Raw genomic sequence first — 19705 nt, 5'->3', positions numbered from 1 at the left:
CAAAAACCTACAGAATATTGGAGCTCAAATATTCTCTATAACAGCTAAATATTAAAATTAAGAAAAAAAAAAAACCCATCTGCTGCACTAATTTCCTCATGTCTCTATATTTCTATTCAAAGGAAACTGTTCCCCAATGAATAACAGTCAATTTACTTGAAATTCATCCAGTTGTTTAGCCCGGTTCAACTCTCACCAAGTAGATTTATGATAAAAGACATTCCAGCAATGACCATTCTGTTTATATTCTCAGGTAAAGTACATCCCTGACTATATTAATGTATCCTTTAACCCATTAGCCCTCAGATTACTCTGTCAAGTGTAATCTGAATTTATTCACATTTTTAAAGATTAATCATGTATTATCTCATAGCATCAAGATTTCAAAGATGTGATTCTTTATTTTTAGAATGACATTGCAGGGTAGGTATTAAATGATAGATAAAGCTAGTTTGAACATAAAACAGGTAGACTATTTGGATCAGATATGGCTGCTAAAGGGCTAAAACAGTAAGACTGTCATTTGCTTGTGATAGATATATGTTCCAATCAAATGGGAGAAAAATCAAAAGAATCATTAAATAGTAGTGTAATTATGATAAGCAACAGCCATTCTAAATGAAACTAAGACTTGCCAAATTAGTTTGATTGATTTGACATGATTCTATGAATAGACTTTTTTCTATGTGAAGTTAAAAAAAGAATTAGCTTTTGTTGTTAACCCTTTTTACTGGAGAAATCAGATATATCCACTCAAAATTTCATTACCCTTAACTGCAGAAAGCTGTTTTATATAACAATCTATCTTTTGTTGAGGAATGTCATGTTTGAAGCAATGTGACTTGCAGGAAATATCAGTTCTAGTTTTTGGTAGATATTTAACATAATTACTGGAATAACCAGGAAATTTAATTTCACAGTTAAAGAGTTAAAACTCTAAAAACTCTATTGTGCAGTTTGAAAAATTCAATTTCTGAAACTTCTCAAGGACAAGGAATGGTGTATCCTGCTGTTTTCTCATTTAATCAGCTTTTCAATTTGATAACTATTGGTCACTGTGTTTACGTGGATAATTCTTATCCAATGGTTAGCATTAGTGTCTGCACTGACATGTAGAAGTGTAATAATTACCAAATGGTATTCATATTGCCAACCAGCAGTAGCCATTTCTGCAACCATCCGATCATTACAAGTCAATACAGACACCATCATAAAGACAGTGGATCAGAATTATTGACATCATAATTGCAACATCAATAAAATTTAAATATTTATCGATCATATATTTAATTTTAAGTTATTAGATGATTAACACAGAGCTCTCTTAATTAGGTATGATGTAATAATTGGTTAGACAGAATCTAATAAATGAGTATTTCTGCTACCAACATTTTAAAGTCAATGAAGGGAGCCTTCATGTAGTCACTCATCCTGCTAAAAATAACAGCCAAATTCCCTGTTTAAAAAATGGAAGGATAAATTGGATAACAAAATGGTCACAGCTGGAGCACCTTTTATCATACGTCAGCTTGATCAGGGCCAACTGGGGTTAGATAACAGCTAATTTTAAAGCTGGTTCTGAATGTTTCATTGTTGTAATATTACACAGAAAGAAACTATTATTCTAGACAACAAACTTTTCTTTTTTCTCTTAATCTGACTTTCTTCATATGGATATTTTCTGAATGTCAAGACTAAGCTGCTTCATTTGGTGTCCTTCTGTTTAGACCATTGTTGAAGAAAACAACGGTTACTTGAGGAAATAAGATCATGTGAATCACATATACAGAGTGCAAAGAAGCTCAAAAAGGTTATAATTTATGCATGCACAATAGAAAATCACAGAAATATTACGACACAAACAACTAACAGTCATGCATATGCATATTCCAATCTACATACTACTAGACATAACACTATTACAGAATTTAAATGAAATATGATGAATAAACAAAAACAATGGACATAAACTAATAAGTTTGTATTTAGTTAAAATCAATACTTGTACTCTATTTCTTTTAACTTCAATCGTATGATGAAAAATACATAATATGAAAGTGCAGAATTCAGTTAATTAGTAACATTTATAGAACTGATCTTCAGCATAAACAATTCAAATTTAGGATAATTAATTTCTAACAGATTTGCCATGATTGAGTTGCTCCCATTACAAAGTTGTATTGCAAATTAACAAGAGCTGCATAGCTTAAATTCTCGGAGTTCTCAAAATAAAAAAATGAAATTAACTGAAACTAGCTTAGTGAATAGTAGTGATGAAATTAGTAATGTAATATAGGTCAAAAGTATCTGGGTATTAAACTATTCTAATAAATAAAAATAAAACACCATTCAATTTCTCAGATGAGAAAGGTATGACACAACAATACACAAGCAGATTAGTTGAAAGTTTCATGTCAAGAATTTGTAAGAGAACTAATGTAAAATTCAATGTAGCAATTGCCACACAATCAAATTTAAGCTGTTTGTAGGAGGAACTCATCTCAAGTAACATGGAAAGCTTTTTTAAAAAAAGCATCTTAATTACAAAATTCCAATGAAATCTTTATGAGAAAGAAAATAGATATAAAATAAAAATCATGGACATTTTGAAAATTGAGAATTAATGTCAGAGAAAATTAAGGACTAGTGTTAATAAATGCCAGTTAGTTTACTAAAGGATAAGATGAAAATGTTTCAATGTGTTCCTCAACTGGATTGCCAGTTTAGTAGCAAATATAGATAACCCTCAAACTATAAATGGATACAGGTTAAATTCTTTACGTATACTATTTTAAAGTTGACTTACATCAATTAAATATTTATATCAAGTTATAGTGATGACATTTAACAATCATAGAGCTATTTATTTTGCCTTGGTCCAACTGAAATACAGTTTAAATAATTTCCAGATCTAAGTTAGTCAATATAATCAAATAGACTATTAGGGATGGATTAGAGAGAAAGTAAAAGTATTAATGCAGAATATATTTATGTGTTTATCAAACATGATACAAAGAAAATGATTACAGTAAAAAAGAATGCGTATAACGTTATATACTGGTATTTTCTTAGAACGTGAAACTGAAGATAGCAAACTTATAAAAGACAGCATAAGTTTATCAAAATATTTTAATGGCATTCCAGTCATCACAAATACCATTTGTAGAAAAGAATTTAATCTGTTTTTCTCTCTTCGTGTTAAAAGACAAAACCCCCTTATATACATGGCTTGTCAAAATGTAGATAATATAGAATTATTCATGCCATTTTATATTTAAATGTACAGGTATATCCATATAAGGACTATTGAATTTCTGTTATTTTATTTTTAATACATTCTTTAATGTTTAAACAGATATAGATAACTACATTTTTAAGATTTTTTCTTTTCCTTTAAATAAATGATACTTCTTATTCCATTTAAATAGAGAATGGTTTCAAAAAGTAAGTGTTCATAAATATAAATTGAACATATTTTGGGGCAGATTTCAAAAAAATCTAAATATGACTTCTGTTGATACATGAATGTAAACAAATCTACATTATTTAATTCCATCTATAGTACAGACAGAATATATGCAAAATATAGCAGTTTATTATTTTTTTACAGTAAGTAATAAGCAGTTTTATAGACAATAAAACTGAAGTAACTCATAAAACATTTCATACAGATTAAAACAGAAATAGATTCTCAAAAACTATAAGAAGTAAAACCATTTTAAAAGATATTTGTTCTGAATATCCAAATTTGGAAAATCTGTTTGAATGTAATGAACAACTCAAAGCATAGGCTTTTACTTAAATCTAACAGGAAAAAAAATGCCACCGCCCTCACCAAATAGCTTTTACACCAGAGCATGTTTGTTTAATTTTTCATCTGAGAGAATAATTTATTACAATAGAGGAAATAGCAGCAGTGCTTGTGAGTTGAACATGTCAAAACACTTACCAAAGCAACTACTTTTGGAAATGCAATTCTGAAAATGTTTGTTACTGTTCAGTCACTGAAGCCATACAAAAATTTCAATTTATTTTTGCATTCTGCAAAAGCATATGTAACACAAATCTGTGTCTAACCCATTAAATAAAAGTGTGCATATATTTCAGAGGCCAGAAGCCTCAGATTTTTAGGGAATGAAAAGTGAAAAGTAATGATACATATACTTGGCTGTTTCTATCAGCAATGGGAAGTAAAGTGAAATGCCTTCAATTCACAGATAATCAAAATAGGTTGTCCAGTTTAGCTTTTCTTCTTTATATAAATATCATAAATCTTATGAGCAATAGTATCATTGGTTAAAGGTTTCAAAAAAAAAAAATGAATGGCTTACTGCATTTCTGAAGCAACACATGTAGAAGAAATACTTAGTAATCTTGTTTGATTAGTTTATCAGCTCTCTCAAGCACATGTGCTAGTTTTCTAAACAATTTTCATTTAACAGATTTCACTCCCAAAGAATTGATTGTTCAATGTAAGGCTATAGAAGAAGACACTTGCTTAAGGTGCCACATAATGAGATGAAACCTAGAACCAGATCATTGCAAAATGGTCTGCTTTACATAAAAAAAATCAAATAATAAAAAAGCTGGCAAATTCTAAGAAAAAGCAGCAATAGCAAGAGTGTTTTGTTACTATCTCACCCTAAAGTTACATAAACCATAAGAGCAATAGCAGTTTTCATTTTACTAAAAAATAATAATTTAGCATTTTTAGAATTATCATCTAGATGTCTATTTTGCAAATAGCAGTTAATCTAAATAACAATAATACCCTAATAACAATTTCTTTACTAGAAATATAAAGAGCTATTTTTTAAGGGACATGAACAATTGAATTTATGTTCAAATATTACATGTATATGTGAAGACTAAAGAAGGATAAAAGCCAAAATTTGCTCTCAGAGAATTTGAACATGCAACTAGGTGTGGATCTTTGTTAAATACGAACCTTTAAAATAAGGAACCACTCCAAAAATTTTTTTCCTGTGTATTGTAAATTCTAAACCATACCGAGCAACTATGAGACTGAGAATATACCACCGTACCAATTTTAATTACCACTTTTTATATTAGACTTCAACATAATTATTTCAGAAGCAATTCTTTTTGGTTAACAAAAAGAATTTAGCATTTTGTTTTGGTTTCATTGTTTTCTCAATACAAATAAATAACTGATCCCATTAGTAAGATACTTTACAGAAAAATTTGAAAAGTGTAGGTAAAATCTGATCTCTTTGAGAAGTAAATTAAAAGAAACATATTAATAAAACAAAACAAAAAACACATACACACACAAAAAACAACAACATTTGTCTTAATGCACAATAGCAAACAAATTTTCAAAGCTAGCATTTTGAATTTCTTTTCATGCATATATTTGTAGTAAATAAAGAAAAATATCAGCATTCAGTTCAGCTGTATTAATCTAGTTTAGAACAAACTAATTTTCTTACAAACGGAAAACTCACAAATACATTGAATAAAGATAATTCAAATGAAAGTTATACAGTCTGAAATATATTTGAAATAGTTAAGTACATAGCAATAAATGTGTTTTAATTTGACATAGTTCAAATTCTTTTCTAGACCATTTCAATTTTCTTTGTAAAATTATTTTTAAAAATATATTTTGATTGAGGGAATATATTGAAGCTCTTCTAGAATAGTTGATCAGAGTTAATATTTAAAATGTTGGTATTGTAAAATTGTTAGGAGTGCATAAACCAGAAGAGTGCTTTAGTCAATAATCAAGGCCTAGTGTTTAATATTTGGTTGCCTATATGGAACAAATAATTTAAAGTAAAATATAGACCTAGTAGGTTCAAAAGACTGACATCCTTTGCAGTACTTTCATATGAGCCATCACAGCTAAGACTATGCTTCATAGTAGTAAAAGTAGTTTCATGGGCTGAACTAAAAAACAAAGGATGGTGGTGGCTAGTATGCTATGCCTTTTCTGGTTGAATGAAAAATCTGGCACTGTTCTAGATAATGGGAAATGTGCTCTATGACAGTATTTCAGTTGTAAATGATATAAGCAGCTACGCAAGACAGGAATTTTTTATCACTGTAGAAAAATGTTGGCCTGTCAGTATTATGGTTTTGGCCACACATAGATGTGGCTTCCATAACCTTCAGAAAAAGCATATGTTTTTCTTGTTTTTATCACATGTCATGAAAAATAAATAGAAAGACAGTAGATTTTATCTCTCACAAGCAAGCATTTTTTTTTTAAAGTAATACTAGGGTGTGTCGTTAGATGCTCAGAGGAAAATATTTCAGACTATGATAACATTCCTTTTGAGTTCACACAAATATAAAAATATCTATGCAAAAACAGGTTACCTGTAGATGAAATATCTGTTATAATTGAAAAACAAAAAAGAAGTTTATAATTAAGCCTGATATTTCTAAACAATACAAAAATATATTTAGTAAATTTTCAAAAAACATTAAAATTTTAATAAATAAGAGAAAAAAGAAATTGTATCATGAAACAAATGTTCACAAACATAAAACAGCTACAAATAAAATCTGCTTTAATATAAAATCTAAGATCAATGCAGAAATATTTATCAATAAACAAGAAAGAAATTCTATATGATCATTCTGCCATGAACTTCAGCTGGGGGGGGGGGAAAAAAAGGAACGTTTTTCCAAATGAATTTCATTGGGGGGAAAATTTTGACTGTAACATTAATCAAAAGAAAAACAAAATGATAGCAAATTATTTTCAATCCTATTATAAGACATAAGTTCAACAATTAAAAACTGAATATATAACGAAGATCAATAAACTTAACTTTTAGGTAATTGACAAATAACAAAGGAAATTTTAAGCTAATGTATTTATGGTATTTGATTTTAAAATTAATTTTCTCTATTTTCACAATATCTAATATCCAAGAAATAATAATGCTGTTATCCTCATGGAACTGCGGTCCTGACTCTAGGGCATGCATTTGAATTTCTCAGTCTTTCTTTGCACAGCAAACTGAATAGTTTTACCAGCTTTGTATATGTCAAGTTGACAGTACCTTCCCTTCCCTTTTAGTTGTTCATGCCTGCTTTATTCTAATTTATGCCATCCTTATCTAACTTCAGTTCTTCCCAGATCCAAGAAGTCACTGCATATTTTCATATATTACATTTTTTTCATTCTGCAGTTCTACTACTTCTGTTATAATCATTGTCTATAGATATATATATAAATGTTATAATAATTATCTATAAATATATATAAATACACTTGCTTAGAAAGGTCTCCATTAAGCATGCCCACAAATGAAATTTATCATAAACTAGAAGCAGTGGAAGTAATACAAGTGATGAAAATATAATCTTATCAGTTTCAAACGTGAATTTATATGAGAGAGAGAGAGAGAGAGAGAGAGAGAGAGAGAGAGAGAGAGAGAGAGAGAGAGAGAGACGGTCATGGCTGGGTCTGGAAGATGATTCAGATGCTTTCATAGTTGCCTATATATAGGTCAATGAAGGTATAAGAAATTATTCTTTATAATCTTTCTTATAATTTCAGAATCTAATAAATGTTCACTTTAGAATGTTCATTTTGTGGAAAACAAAAGGCATCCATACATATCACTAGTAATAGCTTGATAACAATTAAAAAGAAGAAAAACAAGTTAAATAAGTTGCTTTTCAAATGTATGCTTTCCCAGTCGTTCTCACTTAACTGTTTGGATATGTTTGAAATTTGGACTGCTGTATTTACTATCAAGCAAAAATTATAATTTGCTAATCCAGGTGAGGTGATTTAAGCCTGTAGATACATGGAGTTGGATCAATAGTGAAGGAAAGTTAGATAAGGGGGACAAAAAAAAACTTTTAAGAACGGGTTAAGTAATAAACATTATTTTACTTTGCAGAAAGTAGCTTCTGCCATAAACTGAAACCAACTGCTGATTTAGCTCAACATGGGAATGTCAACAGTAAACTTCAGAGTTAATCAAGAAACAACACAATTACTATTTATAAGCACAAGTGGCAGTAGTTTTCCAGATGCACTAATTCCAAACTACCCTAAAGTATAATTGGTATTATTTCTTATAAGACCAATAAACATGTTTAGCTTAAGGTGGTAATATAATGCCTTTGTTATAATTGAAACTCATTACAAATGGTCTACAATGAAAGTAAGTCAACTTTTATACTTCTGCCCTCCCACTCCTATTCATTTCATACCATGAGGGTCCACACTCTCAAGGTTCATTGTCTTGCAAGCTGCATGGCAACCTCAACAGTGCTGGTGGCACAAAATTAAAAAAAAAGTGCAAGGAGTGGCTGTGTGGTAAGTAGCTTGCTTACAAACCACATGGTTCCAGGTCCAGTCCCACTGCGTGGCACCTTGGGCAAGTGTCTTCTACTGTAGCCGCTGGCTGACCAAAGCCTTGTGAGTGGATTTGGTAGACGGAAACTGAAAGAAGCCCGTCGTATGTATGTATGTATGTATATAAATGTGTGTATGTGTGTATGTGTGTGTGTGTGTGTGTGTGTGTGTGTGTGTATGTTTGTGTATCTGTGTTTGTCCCCCAACATCACTTGACAACTGATGGTGGTGTGTTTACATCCCCATAACTTAGCGGTTCGGCAAAAGAGACCGATAGAATAAGTACTAGGCTTACAAAGAATAAGTCCTGGGGTTGATTTGCTCGACTAAAGGCAGTGCTCCAGGATGGCCACAGTCAAATGACTGAAACAAGTAAAAGAGTAAAGAGTAAAGTGGTTTTAGGAAAGGAATTCAGCTGTAGAAAACATGCCAAAGTAGACAATGGAGTATGATGCAGTCCTTGGGCCTGACAGATCCAGTCAAACCATTTAAATCATGCTAGCATGGATATTGAATGGTGATGAAAACTATAGCCATGACTCAGAAGCAAGTGATTTGGTAGCATATACCATGCTTTCGGTAATTACTTTAGGTATCAATGTAGTGCTAAGTAGACAGTTGCAGCCCTATTGCAGTGTGAAACAGCAAGGGGGTGTGTGTGTGTGTGAGAGAGAGAGAGAGAGAGAGAGAGAGAGAGAGGAGAGAGAGAGAGAGAGAGGGGTGAACACTTGGCTGGTGCTCATTTTCAACCGAGTAAACTGGAGAATGTGAAAAGAAGTGCTTTGCTCAAGAACAAATGCTACCCAGTCCAGGTATTGAACTCACAACCTTATCATTGCGAGTCCAACAATGACTATTAGGCAATGTGTCTTAATATTTTTTTACACACACACACACAGCTTTTAGCTCAAACCTGTCACAAAAAGTAATAACTGAAAGACATTCTACTAAGGAGGGTAAAGAAAACTTTCAAACAATAAAAATAAAACAATTTAAATAAACATAATGAAATGTTATGACGGGATGGCTCTAAAATTAAGCACAGATTAGTATAACTAAGTTCATGAGTGAGCTCTAAGTAAGTCAAAATTTGGTATTTGTCGTCTGTCAATCAATACTGAATTCAGTGCTTTCTACCCAGAGCTAACTGGCTTATCGTATGTAAGAATCCGTTTTCTGTAAATCAGTTGCTATGCAATAGCAAAATAAGGAAGAGAACAAAATAAATCCATATCTTTTAAAGGAAATAATTCAGATAAGCCAATACATAGATAAAAAAATAAAGCTCAAGTACGTATCTTTTATCTTTTACTTGTTTCAGTCATTGGATGTGGCCATGCTGGGGCACTGCCTTGAGGTGTTTAGTTGAACAAATTGAGCCTAGTATTTATTTTTGAGTCTTTTACTTGTTTCAGCCGTTTGACTGCTGCCATGCTGGAGCACTGTCTCAAAGGGTTTTAGTTGAAGAAATTGACCTCAGAACTTATTCTTTGTAAGACTAATACTTATTCTATTGGTCTCTTTTGCTGAACTACTGTGTTATGAGGACATAAACACACCAACATTGGTTGTCAAGTGATGGTGGACAAACAGACACACACACACATATACAATGGGCTTCTTTCAGTTTCCATCTACCAAATCCACTCACAAAGCTTGGCTCAAGACTATGGTAGAAGACACTTGCCCAAGCTGCCAAGCAGTAGGACTGAACCTGGAACCATGTGGTTGGGACTTCTTACCACACAGCCATGCCTGCGACTTGGTACTTATTCTATTTGTTTCTTTTTGCCAAGTGTCAAGTGGTATGGGAGAAGACACATACACATATACACACATATATGATAGACTTCATACACTTTCTGTCTACCAAATTCACCCACAAGGCATAGGTTGGCCCTCAGCTACAGAAGACAATTGCCCAAGAAACCATGCAGTGGGACTGAACCTGGAACCACATGGTTGTAAAGGGAACTTCTTAATCACACAACCATGTATGGATGTATTATTTGTTTTTTTTTTTTGCATACATCATTTAATAGATCCATACATACTTGATTTATTTCAATCTGGGACACAACCCTTAGCTCAATTTTGTTTTTTATTAAGGAAATTACTGTATATAATATGTAATTTGTCAAGGAAATTACTGATGCCAAAAATTATTCATAGAAGCCTTTGTTTATTGATCAAGGAACTTTGTTTATGCTCTGTTAATCATGTCTAATAAAACTGAAACAGGTCTGTTATTTTCACTGTCCTGGATAAGAAAATTCAGATTATCCTCCTTAGGCGTGAGAATCTTTTTTAAAATCAATTTACGGAAGTTATCTTCTTTGCTAATTGCTAATGAATGCTACTCGACTTGTTTTCTTTCTCCAAAAGGAAAATTTCAATTCATGAAGAATTCTGAGTGTACATCTTTCAGTACATTCAAATGGAAATAATTAATAAGTCAGTTAAATACTACAAGATTAAGAACAATCTTTAGGGGCTGGCAAAAACGTTAGCATGCTGGGCGAAATGCTTAGCAGTATTTCGTCTGTCTATGTTCTGAGTTCAAATTCAGCAAAGGTCGACTTTGCCTTTCATCCTTTCGGGGTCAATAAATTAAGTACCAGTCGCATACTGGAGTTGATCTAATCAACTGACCCCCTCCCCTAAAATTTCAGACCTTGTGCCTAGAGTAGAAAAGAATATTATTGATTACAAAAGCCAGATTATTCTGTTGTAAATGGGTTTACTGAAATATTTATTGATGTAATGGTTGGAAAAAATATCTCCACATTTCTGCCAGACATATTACATTATTTAATAATATTCTATTTTCAAATGACAGTTTCTGCGTAATGTTATCTAATATTTTGTGTCATGCATTTTAGAGTAACTTTGATATGAAATATTCCAGAATACTGCAAAGCTGTATAAATAAATCATTATAGTTTATGAAGGAAGTAAGAAATTAGTAAATAGAAATTTGTATATTGTCCTTTAATTTGACATTTAATGATAAAATTATTAAAAAAATGCTTCAGTTCATGAGAGAGAGAGAATATATATTTCATTAAGCATAGTTTATTTTGATAGTCACTTTAAATCTGTTAAAAGAGTCGCCATTACTCTAAGGCAATAGATAATATTTTTTATGTATAAATAAACAGCTATTTAAAAATTGACAATTACTTTTACGGACATAAATTTTGAATATTTCTATTTAAAAGCAATAAATATTGCAACAGTGCATTTTACAGAATTAAGATTTTCTCTCCATTGAACTGCATGTTAAAAATTGCTTGGGGTGAAAGTAGGCATCTCTATTCTATACTGTCATTACTTAGATTCCAGTTTAGTTTCTTAATTAGAAACCAGCTGCTTCTTATAGAAATAAAAGATACTGTACAAACATCATGTGAGATATGTGTGTGTGTATAAGGGCATCCAATTGTAAAAATCATGCCAAAACAGTCACAGAAGTCCGGTACTGGTTTCGGCCTGGCCGGCTCTTGTGGTACCGTCCCACCCATGCTAGCATGGAACATGGACGTATGATGATACACACATACACACACGAACAATCATCATCATTGTCATTTAACATCTGCTTTCCATGTTGGCATGGGTTGGACAGTTTTACTGAGGGCTGGCTAGCCAGAAGGCTGCACCAGGCTCCAATCTGATCTGGCAATGTTTCTACAGCTGGATGCCCTTCCTAACGCCAACCACTCTGAGAGTGTAGTCGGTGCTTTTATGTGCCACCGACATGAGGGCCAGTCAGGTGGTACTGGCATTGACCACGCTCAAATGGTGCTTTTTACGTGCCACCACCACAGGAGCCAGTCAGGCAACGTTGGCAATAATCACGCTCAAATGGTGATGAAGGTCATGGAGAGGGTCATAGCCCAACTAATTAGGGAGAGAGTCTGTTTAGATGAGATGCAGTTTGATTTTGTACCAGGGAAAAGCAACACTGATGCTATATTCCTGGTAAAGCACTGCAGGAGAAATACTTAACAAAAGATAAATCCCTATACTTGGCTTTTGTTGACTTGGAGAAGGCCTTTGACAAGGTTCCCGAATCCCTTATTTGGTGGGTGATGCAGAAACTAGGGATTAACTAGTGGTTAATAAGAGCTGCACAGGCCCTGTACAGAGATGCTACTAGTAAAGTTAGGGTTGGCAATGAGTATAGTGAAGAATTCTGGGTAGAAGTAGGGGTTCGCCAAGGATCAGCCCTCAACCCACCTCTTCTTCATCATAGTCCTCCAGGCAATAACAGAGGAATTCAAGACATGATGCCTCTGGGAGCTCCTCTATGCTGATGACCTTGCTCTCATAGAACTAGAGAAGTAATTTCAGGTATAGAAGCAAGGTTTAGAATCGAAGGGCCTTAGAGTCAATGTTGCAAAAGCCAAAGTCCAAGTAAGTAGGAAGGCGAACACATCACAAGTCACTTCAGGTAGATGGCCCTACTTGATCTGTAGGAAAGGTGTAGGGAGAAACTCCATAAGATGTACTCAGTGTAAGCTGTCGATGCATAAGAGGTGCAGCAACATCAAAGGAAGGTTAACTGGGATGATAGCTTTTGTGTGCAGCAGATGCACAGGGGCAATAAGCATCGCAGATGCTCAGAAAACAGATTCCATCACATGCCAGTGGAAGAAACTGGAAGTAGTTGATAGCTTCCGCTACCTAGGTGACCAAGTCTGTAGTGGGGTTGGGTGCTCAGAGAGCATTGCCACTAGAATAAGAATAGCTTGGGCAAAGTTCAGAAAGCTCCTACCGCTACTGGTGACAAAGGGCCTCTCACTCAGAGTGAAAGGCAGTATGATGCATGTGTGCAAACTGCCATGCTACACAGCAGTGAAACATGGGCCGTGACTGCTAAAGACGTGCGTAGGCTTGAAAGAAATGAAGCTAGTGTGATCCGCTGGATGTGTAATGTCAGTGTGCACACACGACAGAGTGTAAGCATCTTGAGAGAAATATTGGACATAAGAAGCATCAGATGTGGTGTGCAAGAGAGACAAATGCACTGGTATGGTCATGTGCTGCGTATGAATGAGGAGAGCTGTGCGAAGAAGTGTCACTCCCTAACACTGGAAGGAACCCATGGAAGAGGGAGACCCAGGAAGACATGGGATGAGGTGGTGAAACATGACCTTCGAACGTTGAGCCTCACAGAGGCAATGAAGAAAGATCGAGACCTCTGGAGATATGCTGTGATCGAGAAGACCTGGCAAGTAAAGGGAGATCACAGCTGTAGCCTATATCAATGCTGCATAACTAACCCATTTAAAAAGTACCTTGAATCATCGGGCAACATGCTGTGCTTGAGGAGACCTGTTGAGTCAAGTAAAATCAAAAATCAAATCACAATCAAATAGAAATTGTAGTTGTGGCTGATGCCAGTGCCGCTTGACTGGCTCCCTGTGCTGGTGGCAAGAAGCCAGCCCTGACTGGCTCCTATGCCTGTAGCACATAAAAAGTACCATATGAATGTGGCCGATGCCAGTACCGCCTGACTGGCACCTGTGCTGGTGGCACGTAAAAAGCACCCACTGCATTCTCGGAGTGGTTGGCGTTAGGAAGGGCATCCAGCTGTAGAAACCTTACCAGATCAGATTGGAGCCTAGTGTGGCCTCCTGGTTTGCCAGTCCCCAGTCAAACCGTCTAACCCATGCCAGCATGGAAAGCAGACTTATCACTACTGTGCCAAGCAAAAACTTGTAGGGAAATGTATAAATGATTGACTTGATCCCTGTACATGTTGTACAAATCATACTGACTCCAAAAGGATAAATGTAAAATTAATCCTGGCAGGATTTCAACTTAGATTGATGAAATTTAACAAACCAAGTCACTAATTCATTTTGACGATGATAATAAAGTATGTTCTGCTTGTTTAAAATAAAATATTTTTTCCTACGACTTGTAGAAAATGTTGAAACCCAAATTTGGGAACATAACCAGTGAATAACCTCTTAAGTTCTCAATGTTTAATCAATATGCAATAAAGAACTTCTGCATCAACAATAATATATAGTTTCATTCATTTATAAGTAAGATGGAACAAGAAATGATGAGTGTATAACAATACTTTCTTGATATCTTAGAATAAAACAAAAATGACCCTTGAAAATCATGTCCTTTTACTGGTTTCATTCATTGAACTGAAGCCAAAGTGGGTACTGCTTTCAAGAATTTTAGCCAATTTTATTGACATCTAGAACTTGTTTCAATCTGGTAATTATTTCATCTTTACTTATTCACTAAACTATCTTCTGGCACAAAAATATACAACACAGTTTTACACTGGTATATACAACAGATATAAAAACACACACCACATCACCTCTAACAAGCAATCCTCTACAGAGTCATTCAACTTATTAGAAGTAGCAGCCAAATTACCCTCAAATCACACATATCTTTCTTTATTAAATTAGGTGATGTATTTCTGCACACTCCTAAAAAGATAGAGCAGTGGTGGCTGGAATATGCCAGGGATGATCTGAGGAGCAGAATGACTAACTTATAAACACAAAGCACTCTTAACTTTTATGTAAAGTGATATTCTTTATAACTAACAGATTTTGTTCTTGAAGAAGAGTTATTAGGTAACATGAGAAGTGATGATGATAAATGTTTTTTTTTAAAACGAAAAAACAGGCGAAACCAAAACAAAAAGCCTACACACAAAAGAACAAATTCAGTCATGAATGAAACATTCAAAGAGAAACAAAATAAATTAAACCTGCATATATATATATATATATTTATATATATATAAACTGTGAAATTTATATGTTTGTGACACAATGTGGGAGTACAAAGAATGACTCAAATGACAAAAGACAGCCACTAGAACATAAAGAGATCATTTGACTTCAATTTGGAATTCAAATGTATCATGCCATCAACTCGTGACAACACTAGAAACAGTAATCCAAAATATGAATGACACAATAATCATCAGCACAACGAGATAATATATAATCAACTATTGATCAAAAGAAACAGAGGTTATTAGATTAATGAATCTCACTCTATGCAATTTCCTGATTCCCATCACATATGTTTTTGCTCTTCCAAGTTTCTGTATGGTAGAATACAGAAGGCAACTCTTCCTTTTTAAAACTGTACCAACAAATTGTATCAAAATTTGAATACTCATCATGAGTCTTTCAATTTTAAGAAACACCAACCATTTCCCCAATTCAAATAGCTTAAAAACCAAGCATATTCTTTCTCAATTATCCTTTAGAGAAGTGGTGCTAATTTTTTATCATTTAAATTAAACAACATACAAATTACTCAGTCTTTACACACACAAACACACTACTTTTAACACTTTAGGGGAGTGGATTAATTTGATAAGTTTAGTGTCACTAAATATTCATTTTGAATTACTGGTGATGAGTATGTGGAGGAACAATACTAGCTTGAACAGAGTTCCAGAGAGAGATAGCTCTCAGGAAATATAAATTATAAAATTTGAAAGTTGCTACAATGATGTAATTAGGAGCATAAGGAGATAAATTTAGTGAATTTATAGTATAGCTTTTGGTGGTAGGTTTAGTCAAAGTAGCAAAGTTTATTGTAGGATACATCCTGGTGAGAGACCAGTGCATAAATGAAAGTTTGACAATTATGCTGTTTCTTAGATGTGGCTTGGAATATGTCTAGTATATTAGTATGATGTGCTGTTCCTCATACATGAGCAACACTAATTTAAGGCCCAAAATGAAGAGCTATTTACACTTGAAATATTGTTTTGTTTTCAAAAGGAAACCTAGCCTTTGTGATACTTTGTTATGTGAAGTATGTACAGCTTTCATGAGATACCATAGATTGTCAATTTTCCGTGTAAGGAGTGTTGATAACGGATACAGTGTTAATGGCATGTGTAAATAAGTGTAGCAATTAAGTTTTAGCACCATTCAAAGAAATTGGGTTGTAAGGTCACAATTGCAGGATGTATAAAAAAAAAAGAAGTTTGCTTTGCAATTACAAGGTTTGGGGCTGAGTCCCAGTGCAGCATCTTGGGCTAGTGTCTTCTACCATAGCCCTGGGGTGGCCAATATCTTACTAGTGAATTTGATAAGCAGAAATTGTGTGGAAGCCTGTCACATGCGTGTGCATCAATTATTTGCAATCTTTAAATATAATATCCTCTGGGAAATTTGTGAAGTAATGAATGCCTGTTCATCGTACTGTTTGTGTTCAAAGATGAGGGTAAATATAACATTGCTTGGAAACAGGAGAGTGTTGGCATTAGGAAGAGCATCTGATTAGAAATCTGCTTCAATAAGTCTCAGTTGACCCATGCAAGAATGGAAAAGTAAACATTAAAATAATAATGATGAAGATTAGTCTAGAGGAGGGGCTGTATCCAGTAACTATACAGATCTATGTGATTCTGCCATCCACTGCACTTTAAACTAAACTATTTATAATATTACATATGAATCTAGATGTATAGAAAACACCAGAGTAACAATAAAAATGATATAGATGGATACTGAATATAACAAATAAAGGATATCATTTCTCCCACAACTCATCTTCTAACTCAGATTCTTTCATTAACAACAAGATTATTCACTATATATCTCCACTATACTTTACATTGTCTCCCTTTTACTCTCATTTATCCCCTCTTCTTCATCCTTGACCCAATACAATTTCCTTCACATCTTCCCCAAACTAATACTCATCACTGACTGTGTCTCTAGCTATGTGTTCTATTTACTGCACCTACCTCTATTCCCTTCTCTAACCATATATTAGTTTCCTTTCACACCCTTGGGAACTTACCTACCCTTCCCTTCAATTCCTCCATTCCAATTCTTTCCCTTATATTCACCTTGTACTTTGAAGGTACACTTTTACCATGTCTTTTCTCCCATTCCAGCTAAGAAGCATGTATCTCCTCTTCAGTAAGGGCGGCGAGCTGGCAGAATCGTTAGCACGCCGGGCGAAATGCGTAGCCGTATTTCGTCTGCCGTTACATTCTGAGTTCAAATTCCGCCAAGGTTGACTTTGCCTTTCATCCTTTTGGGGTCGATAAATTAAGTACCAGTTACACACTGGGGTCGATGTAATCGACTTAATCCATTTGTCTGTCCTTGTTTGTCCCCTCTATGTTTAGCCCCATATGGGTAGTAAAGAAATAAGTAAGAGGCCTGTTCTTGTCCCTCTATTATACTTTAACCTCTCAACACCTGGTATAAAACTACCTCCCTTAATAATACACTCTAACTGAGTTGAGGGGTATCTCATCTTGCAAGTTGCTTGGTGACCACATTTATATTCTGCAAATAGATTGCAATAGGAGGGGCATCCAGCCATAGAAATCATACAGTTCTCTATCTTGTTGGTTCCTGTCAAACTGTCCAATCCATGTCAGCATGGAATACAGACATTAAGCAATAATGAATGGGTACAAAATATTTATATTTTTATCTGTAAAATGTATTAACATTCATGCCTTTCCTCACAGCACAGGCGAAACAAAATTGTTTTTATAAGAATCTGAAGCCAATTTTGTGAGCATTAATTTATCATCAGAAGCAGACACAATGGTACCAGTTTAGTTTGAAAAGAGGAGACAAAAAATTCAGCTTTTCGATTTGTTAAATATAGCTAATAATTCATAGCAGCTGAACAAAGATTTGTACGTTGGTTATTTTTGGAAAATCAAAATTACAAGAAGACTGACATACAAATGCCAAAATAGAGTAAATAAAAAAATAACTGAAAGTGATACCCCTATCGTGAAAGTCTCAGTGAGGTTTTATGTGACAGCTCAGCCTACAAGTAATAACAACCACATCTTCATTTCATACCCTAACATCGTGAAAAAGAAGAGATACATATTGAATGAAGCAGTTCTCAATATGCAATGCTCAAGAGAAAGGCAAGATAGGCAAAGCTGAAATGCTTTTGATTATAGATTTGCTCAATCAGGGCTGATCTGGAGCTAAAACAATTGTAACAGTGAATGCTTATATCCCTTAACAATAAGAGTATTAATTTTGTTAGTGTACAATTACAGAGAACTGAATAACTGATCACAGGCTAGGAAAAGAAAGCAAATAACATAATTGGCAAGGTTCTAAATTGCTGTCTAATAATTTGTGAATGTATACAAATGCTGTGCATAAATTATGAAATATTTAAATATCTGACTCGTCTATTCTTTTCTGGGTTTTGACTGATAAAAAAAGAAATAAATCCAAGAAAGGTAAGTACAGATTAAAATTTTACTTTCATTTAATAATATATTTTGTTGGAAGCCAAGCAGTGACATTTTCATCAGTAGAATTATGTAAGTAGTAGTTTTTCTTTTAATCTACAGCAATTGCAAAAAGCAGAACAAATGGTGAAGGCATGTCTTTCAGTGAGGAAAACTTTATTGTATCTAGTGCAATGCCTAGCTGTTCTGTATCTAGATCCAAATGAGAAGACAACTGAAAGATCTACAAAGTGGAAAAAAAGGCTTATGTCACAATGTTCATCAATCCTTAAATTAAAAATGAAAACAGTCAGAAAAATCTTTTTAGATTGTTCCTTTGTAATGCTTTAATAAATGAAAAAAGCAAGGAGAAAGAGAATTAGCCAAGAGATTTCAAGAAAATGGGCTCAGGAGTTATCAAAATATTAACATATATAATGAATTTTCAAGTGTTGGTCTTTCAAACAGTTTATGTATAACAGTTTTTCTTTTAATTTTATTTATGCCTTATGAATGACCTCACATATAGATTATTGGCTTAAGAGTGCAAAAGTCTGCTGAATTACTTTCCTCTACACTTCTAAATTTTATTCAATTTTTTTTTATGTAAGTATAATTACTTCAATTCATGTACCCAACTTGTAAAATGTAGCCATTTATCCATTTTTCTACAAGTTTGTACACCATCATTATTTTATTTTTAGCAACAAATATTTTGATGCCTTTAATTTCCATTCATTCATTTTTTTTTTTAAGTTTCATCTTGGTACAATCTTTCATTTAAAAAATTTCATATTTAGTCAGTCATACTAATTCCTTGCCAAATATTGTGTATTGAAAATTCTGTTTTGATAGGAGGTACTTTGCCATTTTGTATGCAAACAAAATCCTTTAAGAGTATACTTTAAGCTGTTGCTTGTGAATATCAATATAACATTTTATCACAATGCTGACACCAAACATATTACGTGTTGTCATATTTAATGGGAGATTGTCTTCAAACACTAGTTGTAAACAAAACCCAATATATAATTTCAACAAGTACAAAATTTAGCAGAATACTATTTTGATTGTTGCTATGATTTTTCTCATTACATGAACTGATTAAAACAAATCAAGTT

The 19705-nt window shown here is 33.5% G+C and overlaps 1 protein-coding gene across 4 annotated transcripts in view; it reads right to left on the bottom strand.

Annotated features, from left to right (window-relative positions):
* Positions 1–19705, bottom strand: part of LOC115229953 (septin-7) — a 169757-nt gene that overhangs the window by 130264 nt on the left and 19788 nt on the right. Inside the window, exon 2 of one of the 4 annotated variants that reach the window (XM_029800210.2) lies at positions 6346–6360. The exons of 2 other annotated variants lie outside the window; for them this stretch is intronic. In XM_029800210.2, the coding sequence (XP_029656070.1) occupies positions 6346–6360 (15 nt within the window). The remainder of the gene's footprint in view (positions 1–6345; positions 6361–19705) is intronic. One more of the 4 variants, XM_029800211.2, reaches the window with a different exon arrangement.

The sequence above is a fragment of the Octopus sinensis genome, unplaced genomic scaffold (assembly GCF_006345805.1).
Source record: "Octopus sinensis unplaced genomic scaffold, ASM634580v1 Contig13942, whole genome shotgun sequence".
Taxonomy (NCBI): Eukaryota; Metazoa; Mollusca; class Cephalopoda; order Octopoda; family Octopodidae; genus Octopus; species Octopus sinensis.
The sequence above is the reverse complement of the archived record's forward strand: the minus strand, read 5'-3'. Positions and strand labels throughout refer to the sequence as shown.